Here is a 15,179-nt window from a genome sequence, read left to right on the forward strand (position 1 = left end):
TTCAATTTTTAAGATTGCTTTACTTAAACATATGCGGCTATGAGAAATAAGAAAGTCAGTAATTTAAGGTAAGGAATGCATTTTTAAGTAGTTACGGTCACAGTTTCCAAACACTTCTAATGCAGTTTTCCTTGCTAGTAATAATAATTTAATAGTTAAGCTAATAAACTCTGGAACCAGTCTGCCTGAGTTTTAGTTTCAGCTCTGCCACTTATGAACTGTGTAATCTCAAGCAATTTAACCTTCTCACGACTCATTTTTTTTTAAATCTGTAAAGTGTGTTATTGAGAGTATTATATAAGTAAATATATGTAATATGCTTAGAACAGTGTCTAGTGTAGCACAGAGAAAGTCCTCAGTAAATGTTTACAGCTCTTCCCCACCTCAATTTAAGGTTAGAAAAAAAGTCCCACACTAGATTATCAGCAGTTCTGCTGTTGGCAATTACAAGGCATTGATTTTATTCAGTTTCGATACGCCACAGGACAATCAGTGTACCCGGGTAGAAGGGAAAGAATATTCTAGAAAGTAATATACCTTTGCCTTATTAGAATAATTGCTACCTTTCTGTTTTCAAAATTGGGAAAGAACTATTTTACTTTATATATAAATATCACATTTTCAAATATTTAAAATAAATTGGTATATTTTACTACTGACTTTTTTTTTTTTTTTTTTTTTTTTGAGGCAGAGTTTTGCTCTGTTACCTAGGCTGGACTGCAGTGGTGTGATCTCAGCTCACTGCAACCTCTGCCTCCTGAGTTCAAGCAATTCTCCTGCCTCAGCCTCCCAGCTAGCTGGGGTTGCAGGGCCCACCACCACACCCGGCTAATGTTTGTATTTTTAGTAGTGATTGGGTTTTACCATGTTGGCCAGGCTGGTCTCTAACTCCTGACCTCAAGTGATCTGCCTGCCTTGGCCTCCTACTGACATATTTTTTACTCTTTTCAGTTTAGTAGCAAGAGAGCTCTTTAGATGTCTGATCCTTTTGATACTTAGCTAATTATTTTCAGAATCATTATTTGGGGCTAAATGGTATTGAGTGTTTTGTTAAAACAGGATGAGGAGTAAACAGCTTTTTTTGTTTGCTTTTTTGTTGATTAATGTACTCATGATAAATATTATTTTAATAGTTAATGGTATAAAAGTTTGCAATTTGGTTAACAGATTTTCAGATCATGTCACACTAATGAGCATGAATTTTGTAGATCATCTCATATATAACTTCTGTTATCTTTAGTTAGTAGCAATAAGATTAGTTTAGATTATAAACTGAGCACGCTGATTGTATTTTATGCTTATGCACATTTTTCCTAGGTTGCCTTCCAACATTTCCAAGAACTAGATGAGCACATTAGCTATGTAGCAACTAAAGTCTGTCACCTTGGAGACCAGTTAGAGGGGGTAAACACACCCAGACAACGGGCAGTGGAGGCTCAGAAATTGATGAAATATTTTAATGAGTTTCTAGATGGAGAATTGAAATCTGATGTTTTTACAAATTCTGAAAAGGTAAGTGCTGTCAGAGGATAAAACCAAATCACAGCATTAATAACAGTGCCCTAATTATGAACTACACTAATTGCTTTCCAGAGTTAGACTTCAAATCACTGAGAAGCTGACTTATTAAAAGTTTTTATTGTTCTGAAACGTAAACTAATACAGTCGCTTGTAGATTGCTGATGAAGTGTTAATATTGAGATTTTTAATTGGGTTTCCTGGCATTTTTTTAAATGAACTTTTTTGTGGCTTAAAAATGCTGTGGTAATGGTATTCATAAGTATCTGTTTACCATACATTTCTTTCAATATTAACAGAATTTCTGTAGTCTTTAAATAGGGACAGTCTGTTGGGTGGTGGTGGGGTAGTCTGATCTAAATCATTGATCAGCTGAGATGCTTTTCTGTAAAGGAAGAAGGAATTCAGAACTTCTGGTTTTTATTACTTGAATAAAGATCTCTTATAAATAATTAAAGCAGTTTGGACCAAGGAGAATTGAAAAAAAATTCTGAATTAATTGTTTATGTTAATCCTTTTCATAGCACTAGTCACTGACTCCTGGTCTAAGGGTACATGGTATTGGTTGCTCTACAATCTTAAAAGAAGGTAATTTAGCTCACTTTCTTCCCCTCAGAGGAAAAAAAAATCAAAATGTGTGAGAAAATGGACATTCTTATGGATCGTATGTTGTACATAGCAACATTGTCCACTCCTATTGAATACAGACTTCCTGGATTATTCCAGACTTACTCCATAGAATATTTCAGATCGTGGAATGTAAAAGCTGAGTATTATTGACACTCACTTTGAATTAAGCAACAGTTTTTTAATATAACTCTATAGGGTTACAGAATGTGTAATTTTTAGAGTTCTTTGGAAAATAGTTACGTGTGTACAGATAATTCCTCTAAAGAAAAGGCGTTTTTGAAAAATTTAGTATTTTGAGTACAGGTGGTTTTTTGGTTATAAGGATGAGTTGTTTAGTGTTAAATTCTGAGATTTTAGTGTACCTGTCACCCAAACATTGTACACTGTACCCAATATGTAGTCTTGTATCCCTTATTCCCTTCTCAACTTCCGCCTTTAGAGTCCCCAAAGTCCATTATATCACTCTGTATGTTTTTTTTGTCCTCATAGCTTAGCTCCTGCTTGTAAGTGAGAACATGGTATTTGGTTTTCCATTTCTGAGTAACATCATTTAGAGTAATGGCCTCCAGCTCTCTCCAAGTTGCTGCAAAAGACATTATTTTGTTCCTTTTTGTGGCTGAGTAGTTTTCCATGGTGTAAATGTACCATATTTGTCTTTATCTGCTCGTTGGTTGATGGGCACTTAGGTTGGTTCCATATATTTGCAGTAAATTAATTTTTGGCCTGGTTCTACCAGTTAGCCATCCTTAAGAACTCATGTAGTATTAGATTGCCAATTATTAGATAAACTCCTAGCTATATCAATTTCTGGACTCTGGACCAGTCACCTTCCCAATGGAAAGAAAAGGAGAAAGCACCCACAGAGCTAGACCAATGTGTGATTGTGGGAGGAATTAGGATGGGTTAAGATATCAACACATCATATTCTTTTTCTTCTCGCCCCCTAGTTGTTTTTGTTTTTTTTAATTATTCTTTTTTAGAATCTTGGTTGGGTGTGGTGGCTTAGGCCTGCAATCCCAACGCTTTAGGAGGCTGAGGCAGGACGATTGCTTAGGAGTTTGAAAGCAGCCCGGGCAACATGGTGAAACCCCGTCTCTACAAAAAAAATATATATATATGTGTGTGTGTGTGTGTATATATGTGTATATATGTGTATGTGTGTGTGTATATATATTAGCTGGCCGTTGTGCCACACGTCCATAGATCTAGCACTCAGGAGGCTGAGTCAGGAGGATTGCTTGAGCCTGGGAGGTTGAGGCTGCAGTGAGCTGTGATAGCCACACTGCACTCCAGCCTGGGTGACAGACAGACTCTGTCTCAAGAAAAAAAAAAAGGAATCTTCTCATATTCTGGAAAAAAAAAAAAACCTATTGTTTGTTTACCTCTGTCCTTGCGTATATGTTGTTTTTTTGTTTTTTGTTTCTCTTTTTTACCTAGAGTGGCAGCTTACTGTACCTCGTGTGGATAATACTTGATGACTGTGATTATCTTTAACACTATTAGCAAGGGTAGTCTCTCACCTTGCCCAAATATCAGTAACTATTAGAATATAGTTTTGACAGCTTTTGTTACCTATTGTTGTAGTATGTTTTAACTGACTAAATGTCATATATTGTAACCATAAGAGATACCTGTGCTTTACACAATTTCTATAAAATAATTTGCTATGGAAATTCAATATAAACAAGTGCCATTTACCTCTATACTACTTAGTACATTAAACAAAATTTGCAAACAGCACAATGATGATGACGACTTCTTAGAAGAACAAAAGCAAACTCCTTATGGAAGCATAGAGCAGGCTGTGTGTCAAGTGTATTATTTCTGAAGGGGGTATTGGTGAGGAGAAAATGATGGACTTTGCTAATACAACTAAATGGCATGGTGAGGACAGATACTGCAGTGGTATTTGTGCCCATATACAGCAGAACAGAGTGAGTGTTTGGTAGTTGAAAATGACAGTGACCTGCTGACTAGGAGAAAAGAGATGACTGAAGCAGAAATGCTATATTCAATATAATTTGGAGCAAGAAGGGAGAAGAGGCTCTGCTATTGTTATTCACAGTTGTTTGTCAGAGTTGACATGCCTCCTTACAAAAATCTATATTGGATAGGGCATGGTGTCTCAGGCCTGTAATCCCAGCACTTTGGGAAGCCAAGGTGGGCAGATCATTTGAGGCCAGGTGTTCAAGACCAGCCTGACTAATATGGTGAAACCACATCTCTGCTAAAAAAAAAATACCAAGATTAGCCGGGTGTGGTGGCACATGCCTATAATCCCAGCTACTTGGGAGGCTGAGGCACGAGCATTGCCTTAACCTGGGAGGCGGAGATTGTAGTGAGCCAAGATCATGCCACTGCACTCCAGTCTGGGTGACCGAGCAAGCCTCTGTCTCAAAGAGAAAAGAAAAAATATATATTGATGTTCTTAGCTCTTCCTTCATATTTATGAGTCTCACTGTCTTTTCAAATGTAAAAGAAAATGAATCTTCATAAAGTGAATTATTAAAATTGTGCCAAAGTAAAACTGAGAACTAATTTGAAATTTAAAGAATAAATGAACATTATAGAACTCCTCTACACTGTTGTGTAAATAAGCACAGATATCTGCATTAAAGAATTTTAGAACTCTTGCCTAAGTTCCTTACTTCCACAACTTGAATAAATATACACATTTCTGACTGGGCTCGGTGGCTCACGCCTGTAATCCCAGCACTTTGGGAGGCGGAGGCAGGTGGATCACCTGAGGTCAGGAGTTCAAGACCAGCCTGACCAATATGATGAAACCCCGTCTCTACTGAAAATACAAAAATTAGCCGGGCATATGGCATGCGCCTGTAATCCCAGCTACTCGGGAGGCTGAGACAGGAGAATCACTTGAACCCGGGAGGCAGAGGTTGTAGTGAGCAGAGATCACGCCATTGCACTCTAGCCTGGGCAACAAGAGTGAAACTCCGTCTCAAAAAAAAAAGAGAGAAAGAAAAGAAATACACACATTTCTATATATATTTCATCTTGGGGCTTTACATTAAACTTTATCTTTTCTTTTAGAACAAGTGTTATAAATTCATATGGTCAGTAAATGACAGGCATTTAGCTTAAAGTAGGATATATGTGGCAGTATGCTCTAAGTTATTTTTTTTTTTTTTTTTTTTTGAGACGGAGTCTCGCTCTGTCGCCCAGGCTGGAGTGCAGTGGCCGGATCTCAGCTCACTGCAAGCTCCGCCTCCCGGGTTCACGCCATTCTCCTGCCTCAGCCTCCAGAGTAGCTGGGACTACAGGCGCCCGCCACCGCGCCCGGCTAGTTTTTTGTATTTTTTTAGTAGAGATGGGGTTTCACCGTGTTAGCCAGGATGGTCTCGATCTCCTGACCTCGTGATCCGCCCGTCTCGGCCTCCCAAAGTGCTGGGATTACAGGCTTGAGCCACCGCGCCCGGCCGCTCTAAGTTATTTTTATAAGTCTTGTTTATCCTTTTCGGGTTCATAAACTTAGAATTTTGAGATTTACACTTGGCTTTCAGCGAGCAATGATTTGAATTTCTTTGGAATAAACTTGAACTATGGGTTTCATTGGGAAGGGATTATGGCATCAAAAAAATCACAGAATTTCAGTACCAGAAAGATAAATGTTTATAGTTTATTGACTCATTATTGATAACACCCCAAATGTATTCTTGTTGCTCATAAAGTTTTATTTGTTGTGGATTTTTAAAGGAAATTTTTTTAGGGAAGGGACTGTGGGCATTTGCAAGGCGATATTACTAATTTCAAATATGTAATTATTTTTTGATATACCGAAAAGTTTTTAAAATGATTGCTTTTATTTTTTTTTTAATAGATAAAGGAAGCAGCAGACATCATTCAGAAGTTGCACCTAATTGCCCAAGAGTTACCTTTTGATAGGCAAGTTCATTTCTTAAGAGCTAATTTGAATGTATGGTATCGTTTATAAAATAAAATTGTGTCTTTTCCTGTATGATTTTCTTTGCCCGTTAATTAAACAGGAATTTATTGAGCATTTGCTGGTTCATTTACTTGCTAGTTTATTCACTTTGTATAAGATGCAGTATAAAATAATTTATTGAAAAAATAGTCTTTTCTTAATATCTAAATTTAATGATAGGTCTTGAAATAATTTCAATCCCTGTCTTCTGAAAAAAATTTGATGAAGGAGAATTTTGAAATCGACTGAGGTAAAATTTGGATTTTCACATTTTGGACTTTCAGAAGCAGGTAGACGAGAGAGAGAACACTTCCTATTTCTTGGTGAAGGTTCTTACGCTTTTGGAGGCCTTGGACACCTTTGAAAAGCTGATGGACACTATCACCTTTCTTCAGGAAATTAAGATACACACAGATTATTGTATACAATTTCATGGTGTTTTAGACTCTAGCCTATCCACAGAACTCTTCCTAGGGACTTCACATTAAGAACCCCCCCTTTTTTTTTTAAAATGCAAGGCCCCAGAGCCATTACTAAGTTAGATTTCATCCTAAAATAAACTATCCACTGAGAAGGAAATTTTTTCATGATTTCTTCTAGTGTATGGAATGTCAGACTCTTTAATAAACTCTTGGTAAATTAGTACTTCCTCCATGTGAATATTTGAAAGAAATACGATTTACTATATTACAAATGATACATATTAATAGACATATGTTATTTTGTTGATACTTGAAGATCTTCAGGAACAGATGAAGTATGGACATATTGCTATACTTAAAGCTTAACCATTATCTCCCAAACATGTAATGAATTCCCCCTAAAAATGTGTCTATTTTATTCTCAACTCTGATTATCATGAAGAATTATCAATAATGATAATCTGTCATTCTTAATAATAATCTGGTAGTTGCCCAGCATTATGATTTAACTTACTGTAATAATTTTTAAAGCCACCCACCAAAACTTCTCTTTAACTTTATCTCGTTTCAGAATTGAACTATTTACTTAAATGAGTAAAATATCTAGCTCAAAATAGGCTCATAATAATTATTGACTGCATTCCCCTCCCCTGTCTTCATTCTATTTTTCTACTCCAGAACACACTTTCATATATAAATATATATGTGTATATACACACACACACACACACACACTCATATTCACCACCACTCAGGAACATACTTCTCTTACAGTTTTGTTTTAGCCTCTTCACCAAGCCTTGGAGTTGAATATATATCCTAATTAGATTCAATTTTTTGCACACAGATTAATATGGCCTTATATGTGATCTGATCTACTGTGACTTTGATACATCGTTTTTGTATAACAGTCTAGATTTTTATTTCCTTCATTTGTCTTTGGCATCTCTTGCCAGCCACTCTCCTCTCTCTGCAAACAATTGCACACCATCTGAAAACATTTCTTTTTCATGCTATGCATTTCAATTAGATATTTGAAACTTGAAAAAATCCTACTGTGTAGTATTTTAGTTTTTTAATTTGTAAATATCGAATGGCTACTCTGCTAGGCACATTGCTGGGTCTTTTTATCTTTTGTCATTAATACATCATTATCATATAGTATATTATTTGATCATCTTTTTCTTTTGAATAATAATGATTGAACTTTATTTTTAAAAATACCAACCATGGGAGTGGGGAGGGAGACAGATAATAAAGTGTGTTTAAAATGCCAGCAAATATAAGTAAGAACAGTAAGTCAGTTTTGGGACTGGCTGGATTGTTAGTGTCTTATGCAGAGCAGTTGATTCTTTAAAAAGAGAATTGATTTTCAATGTAAGTTTCCTAAATGAGAACCAGCTACCCCATATGAATTACCTACATTAAGTTCTATCACCTGGCGTGCTTCCTATCAGTATTCTCTCCTCTGATTTGGTCTTTTTTCTTTTTACAATAACCTTTTAACTTTATAATGGTTTTGGATTTACAGAAAAGTTGCAAAGATAATCAGATGGTTCTCATATACCCTGCACCCATTTTCCCCTTTGGTTAGCATCTTACATTGCCATAGGATGTTTGTCACAACTAACGAACCTCGTTGTTGGTTTTTGTCTTTCAGATTTTCAGAAGTTAAATCCAAAATTGCAAGTAAGTGATGTATTTATTTTACCTTTTTTTAATAAGTAAAAAAACTACGTGTGTAAAAATGACACAAATAGCGAAAGGAGAAAAAGCAGGAACAATGTCATCTTCCTACCCCAGTAGGCCACTGCATAGAAGATCCCTGAGTTTGATTTCTCTTCCCTGAAAACAACCATTACCAATTTTTTGGATATTCTTGCAGAATAATCTATGGATATACAAGCATAAGACATAAATTCTATATATGTGTGTGTGTACATATATATGTGTGTGTATAGATATTTATATGTACTTCTACCCTCATTTATTTTTAAATAATTGCTACCATACTACATAAATAGCTTTATGCCTTGCATTTTTAATTTAACAGTGCATTTTGGAAATTGTGTGCTTTCCATACATCTATCTCTGAATAAGATTCTCTCTTTTTTTTTTTTTAAGATTATGTAAGCATTTCAGTATCTGTTTAACTCCTTACATGATTAGTGTGGTTCTTGCCAGTCTTGGATTTTATTTTAGGTTAGATCATTCTAGGTTTTTGAAAAGACCATTAAATTTGCAGGCTCTGTGGTAGCCGGGGTCACTATTTAGAGTAGGCCACTGCATAGAAGATTCAAAGATTCATCTGTATTCCCAAAAAGTCTTAGAATAAGGGTGACACAGCTAGTTAGACTTCCTGGGAATATTTTTGATCACAATAGAGTAGTGTGAAGTTCAGGTGTTCATTGAGAACCATACTAGCCTCAAGAATATAGTGAATAGGGCCGGACATGGTGGCTCACACCTGTAATCCCAGCACCTTGGGAGGCCGAGGCGGGTGGATCACCTGAGGTCAGGAGTTCGAGACCAGCCTGGCCAACATGGTGAAACCCCATCTCTACTAAAAATAGAAAAATTAGCCAGGCATGGTAGTGGGTGCCTGTAATCCTAGCTACTCGGGAGGCTGAGGCAGGAGAATCACTTGAACCCAGCAGGTGGAGGTTGCAGTGAGCCGAGATTGCGCCACTGCACTTTGACTGGGTGACAGAGAGAAACTGTCTCAAAAAAAAAAAAAAATGAAAAAAATATAAATACTGCATATTATCAGGATGAGATTTGGTGTTCAGTCATCAGTCCACTATTATTCAAGGTAGAGGCATCAGAACACTAGTAAAGAGTTCTGTAGTCCTCTTCACCCTTTCCGTATGTAGGATTTTTCATGTGCGTTGCTATCAGAAATAACATCTGGAGGATTTTTTCCAGTTAGCTACTGGTTTAAGTAACAATGGCATATGACAGTCAGACTCTGGAAACGCTCAGTAGTTTTGCCAGTTTGGAAGTTTTTTGTCTTGAAAATACAGATTTATATGCCACAGTGTATTATAGGGGCTAGGTTCACTGCCTATAATCTCATTAGTTTTTGTAATTCCTTCAAAAGAAATTTATATTCATAGTCGTTATATTTGTAAGTAATGTAGATACTGTTAAATGATGTGGATGCCTTGTATGCTTCAGTGTAGCTGAATGACTTTATTTTTAGGTAAATACCATGATTTAGAATGCCAGCTGATTCAGGAGTTTACCAGTGCTCAAAGAAGAGGTGAAATCTCCAGAATGAGAGAAGTAGCAGCAGTTTTACTTCATTTTAAGGTAAATACTAAGAATTAAAAATGAAGACTAGTGTTCAAGGCTATGGAAATTGTGTAAGTTCTATATATTATACTTTCTGACTTCCCCCATTCATTATATAACCATATATATCACAGTGATAATTTTCATTGTTTTGAGTAATTTGTACATTTTATATTCTGTAAATGGTATTAAATGTTGTATATTTAATATTTAAGGTTTTATATTGAATTAAAATTAATTGATCAATTACATATTGATGAATTTTTATAGTTTGATAAGGAAAATCATATTGTCTGCCTTTTTGCCTTCACATATTATGATACAGGTGAAAAGAAAGAAAATTTGACTGTAAATATCTGGTAGAATATAGGAACCAGAGAGTAGATGGAATATGACTAGTAAGAGAGTTAAATCCAGGGGACCTCAGGACCTTGTATTACAGAATTGTTTTCCTAGAATTTGAACTGAGGAGAGAATCCCTGTGTAGGAGTATATTTCTGCAAAGAAAGTGCTTAAAGAAATGGTTCTTCCTTTAGTCTGTTTCTTTGATTTGTATCAGATTAGGGAAAGGGAAGCCTATTTGTTGGACTTTTCATTTTGATAAAATCTGAATGAGTATTGAGAATGGCTCTTGAGACAGTAGTGCACTTCATATTGCTTTCCTTACTGGTTTTTATGTATGATTTATTAATAGGCAAAAATCTCATTATGTTGAGCTTAATGACAAATTAGTTTGTTTAAAACACATTTTATTAAAATAGGTTCCATTTAAAAAGTAAATTTCCAAACTGCCAGCTGAATACAACTGTCCAGATTCTTGCAAGGAAAACTAAATGCTAGAGAAAGGCCAGGCGCAATGGCTCACGCCTGTAATCCCAGTACTTTGGGAAGCTGAGGCGGGTGGATCAGTTAGCTCAGGAGTTCGAGATCAGCCTAGGTAACATGGTGAAACCCCGTCTCTATAGAAAATACAAAAATTAGCTGGTGGGGAGGCATGTGCCTGTAGTCCCAGCTACTCGGGAGGCTGCGGCAGGAGGGTCGCTTGAACCTGGGAGACAGGTTGTAGTGAGCCAAGATCACACGATTGCACTCCAACCTGGTGACAGGAGTGAAATCCTGTCTCAAAAAAAAAAAAAAAAGAAATACATATATATGTATGTCTACACACACACATGTATATACACATATATATGTATATACACACGTTTTAATATATATGAATATTTTTATATGTATATAAGACACACATATATATATATGTAAAACCTTTTCCCAAGACCTTGACTCTGTGTGTGTGTGTGTGTGTGTGTATGCATGCATGTGGGTGGGTGGGTGTGAGGGGTGTGTTTTGGAGTTGGAGGAGATGGCTAGATGATCATAGGACAAAAATCACTCTGAAGAACTCAGTTACATACTTCATCTTTCTTGTTTCAGTCTAAAGTTCAACAAGGATATGTACCAACTGATAAATTTTATCATAGAAAGTGGCTAGAGAGACGATACCTTTATCAAGTTACTGATTTTCTACAGTTAATTTTATTTAAGTCCAACAGGTGTTGCTATCAGCCGTTCACTGGTAAATAGACATAGCTTTATGACATATAACACTTCTTTTATTGAAATAATAATTATTATAATTGAACCAGAATAATAACAATGTGTTTCTTCCTTGTAGGGTTATTCCCATTGTGTTGATGTTTATATAAAGCAGTGCCAGGAGGTAACGTAACAGTACACTTTATTGGATATTATATTTTGCTAATTTGGTGTTTTAAAATCATTTAGAATCAATATGTTCACTGTGTAAAATGCCTCTGCTGTTTAGGGTGCTTATTTGAGAAATGATATATTTGAAGATGCTGCAATACTCTGTCAACGAGTGAACAAACAAGTTGGAGATATCTTCAGTAATCCAGAAACAGTCCTGGCTAAACTTATTCAAAATGTATTTGAAATCAAACTACAGGTAATTTTAAATAGTAACAAAGTAAATAGTTCTTAAGGCAATATGTAATTTTTTTCCTGTATTTTAAAAGTATTTTTAAAATTTAGTTTACTTATATAATGACCTTAGAAATAGTAATCTAGTTAAGGAGAAAGGAATCCTCATGCTTTTTAAAAAATGTTTTGTTATTCACCAAGAAGAAAGTGCTAATCAGTAAGTATAATCAGAGAACATGCTTGAAATTTGTGTAGTATTCGTAGTAGTAATATAATATATTGTGGTAAGATAGCCTTGAAGACTTTTCTTTTTTTTGGTCTCTGCCTTCACCAATAGATATCATTTGTGAAACTGAACAAGAATTCCAAGAGCAGTCTGTAGAATTTTTAATAATATGGTACTAACATGAAAAGGGAAAACACAGAAATTTAATTTACCCACATATCACTGTACTTTCAGATAACATTTCCTAAACTATGTTTACTACTGGATTAAACAACATTCAATAAATGCTTGCCTTTTTTTTTTTTTTTTAACACAATTCAGGAATTTTGATAGTGTTGTCATTCTCTAGAAGTGGGGATGTAATGTACAGCATTTCACACTTTTACTGTCTAAGAAACCCTGTTTTAGAGTAATGCCTGTAGATGTCTGAAAGAACACTAGTATTACCTGGAGCTTAGTTGGGGAAATGCTGCTTTAAGGAATTGACTCTATTATTTGTACTCTCAGTTTTGTTTTTTTGATCTACCTCACAGAGCAGAATAGGCCAATTTAAAAGGAAAGGTATTTCTAAATTCTTAATACTTATTCCTGAGACTGATACAGATCCTCTACAGGTAAATACAAGAAGCTGTAAAATTTAAAAACCTGTTTTAAAATATTTTATGATTGGTCTGTTTTCTGTACATTACCTTTTTGATTGGATTGTAAGTCAGAAAGGTTCAAAACTGTGGAGTGAATTTTAAAAGAATATCTTGAGAAGTTACAGAATTTAATATTTGCCTAATTAACAGAATATTAACCTTTTTCTTTTAGAGTTTTGTGAAAGAGCAATTAGAAGAATGTAGGAAGTCTGATGCAGAGCAGTATCTGAAAAATCTCTATGATCTCTATACAAGGTAAATTTTTAATGATTAGAAAATAATAGATAACAGATTTTTTTATTTTTTTGATAGAAAATGAGGAAATACTCAGGTATTTTTGAATAAGTTTATCACCAGTTTACCTTTTAGCATTAAATGCTTAGCTGTATAGACTAGTTATTGTACAAGACTGTATTGTACAACATTCTTAATACATTAACTTGAGGAATTGGATGTTATGCTTTATCTTTTCTTTAAGCATTAGTGTAATTACATTTATCTGCAGTCAAAACTTTAGAAACTGCAAAAGGAAGTGATGTAATCTTAAACGACAGTTTCAGCTCTAAGTCTTATGTAGGAATTTTTCTTGTGCTTTTATAAATGTCAGTGTTACTCTTAGAGATTGTCTCAGAAGCTTCATACAGAGTTTTGTGGGGTTTTTTTCCCTTGACTTTTCCCCACCCTATTACTCTTCTTCAGTGTCTTCATTTTGGGAGAAGGTTTTTCCAAAGTTACTGTAATGAGGAAGTCCATCTCAACAACAACACTGTTTTGACCCTATCTTCAGCAACGGGAAATAGAAAATCAAAGGGAAAGTCCACAAGAACAAAACAAAAGAGGGTGAACAGACAGTAGCTCTCTCAGTACTCTGTTTTGGGTCACATGTGATGAATGGCATTAGACATACTTGAGGCCAATCTGCCACTGTCGCCATTGCTGGACTAGTTCATTGCCTCACAATTTCTTTTCCTAGGAATTTGTAACAGTTCTCAAAACCATAAAGTTGTTCATAATATTTCACTGTACTTTTACATGTAACCCTGTAGAGTTGATCTCTGCATCGTAAGTACTCTCCCGGAGTTTAAGAAATGGTGGCTTAACATAAGTCATTAAAGTCACATTGTAAAAATGTGTATTCCTTAATATTGTTACTATACCTAAAACATATATTAATCTTTTTCTCCCCCTTTTTCATGAAAAGAACCACCAATCTTTCCAGCAAGCTGATGGAGTTTAATTTAGGTACTGATAAACAGACTTTCTTGTCTAAGCTTATCAAATCCATTTTCATTTCCTATTTGGAGAACTATATTGAGGTGGAGACTGGATATTTGAAAAGCAGAAGTGCTATGATCCTGCAGCGCTATTACGATTCAAAAAACCATCAAAAGAGATCCATTGGCACAGGAGGGTGAGTATTTTTGTTAAATACTACTGTTAAAACTGAAGACATTAATAACTTCATTATATTTGGGCAAATTTATCAAATGTTGACTATCATTAGAATTTTTTATGAAGAGTTCTTTTAATCCAGATTCGTATATTATTGATCAAATCTTGCTCTTAAACCCAATGTTGAAATGACCTAACATAATATAATTAAAATGTAGGCCGGGCGCAGTAACTCACGCCTGTAATCCCAGCACTTTGGGAGGCCAAGGTGGGCTGATCACCTGAGGTCTAGAGTTTGAGACCAGCCTGGCCAACATGGTGAAAGCCCATCTCTACTAAAAACACAGAAATTAGCTGGGCATGGTGGCAGGCACCTGTAATCCCAGCCATTCGGGAGGCTGAAGCAGGAGAATCACTTGAACCCGGGCGGTGGAGGCTGCAGTGAGCCGAGAGCACGCCTCTGCACTACATACAGCCTGGGCGACAAAGCAAGACTCTACGTCACAAAAAAGTAAAGCAGATATTTGTCAATAAAAAAATAATTTTTTAAAACTATCAAGCAGAACACTAGTAATATAAAAAGTTCCATAGTTTCTTTCATTTTTTTTTTCTAGATAGAATAAGTTCCAGGTTATTGACCAGGAAACACATCTTTTTTTTTGTTACTGTTGCAGGTGTGAAAAAAATAGAAAATAGTTTGCAGTTTAAGTACCTTGAATTGGTGAGTTTTGTTCAGAGACTTTAGCATAGAAAAACTATTAAATGAATACCTTAAAGCCTGAAATTATTTACAGACTAGAAGAAAGTAACTTGCTCCAAGAATAGTTGGCATCTCAGCTACCAGGCTTTAACTGCCTGGAACCTAGATTCTAAAAAGAGACAGAATGACTTCGGTGGGCTGAGAGTCCAGAATCCCCACACACATATATCCAAACCAGTTTCTTGTTTCCCATTTTGTGTATTAAATAATGATTAGAGAGAGTTAAAATTAGTAGTAAGAGGTATACCTGAAAGGTAGTAGCAAGGAAGGGAAGAGAAAAACTAATGAGTAATAGGAATTTTTTGTGTTTGTGTGTGAGTTTTCAGTAGTCTGGAGTTACATATCCTAGGAGCAAAAAATGTCTAACCCTCCAAAGATACCCCATTTAAGTGTTTCAGGTGACCCTCAGTAA

General features: G+C 35.5%; 1 protein-coding gene across 1 annotated transcript in view; it reads left to right on the forward strand.

Moving 5' to 3' along the window:
• The window catches only part of EXOC5 (exocyst complex component 5), a 63,928-nt gene that overhangs the window by 22,833 nt on the left and 25,916 nt on the right, over positions 1–15,179 (forward strand). The window contains exons 4-11 of the mRNA XM_033187927.1: positions 1,318–1,512; positions 5,987–6,051; positions 8,174–8,202; positions 9,716–9,825; positions 11,483–11,527; positions 11,633–11,773; positions 12,788–12,870; positions 13,817–14,026. Of these exons, the coding sequence (XP_033043818.1) occupies positions 1,318–1,512; positions 5,987–6,051; positions 8,174–8,202; positions 9,716–9,825; positions 11,483–11,527; positions 11,633–11,773; positions 12,788–12,870; positions 13,817–14,026 (878 nt within the window). The remainder of the gene's footprint in view (positions 1–1,317; positions 1,513–5,986; positions 6,052–8,173; positions 8,203–9,715; positions 9,826–11,482; positions 11,528–11,632; positions 11,774–12,787; positions 12,871–13,816; positions 14,027–15,179) is intronic.

Source organism: Trachypithecus francoisi, unplaced genomic scaffold, assembly GCF_009764315.1.
Source record: "Trachypithecus francoisi isolate TF-2019V2 unplaced genomic scaffold, Tfra_2.0 Lachesis_group3, whole genome shotgun sequence".
NCBI lineage: Eukaryota > Metazoa > Chordata > Mammalia > Primates > Cercopithecidae > Trachypithecus > Trachypithecus francoisi.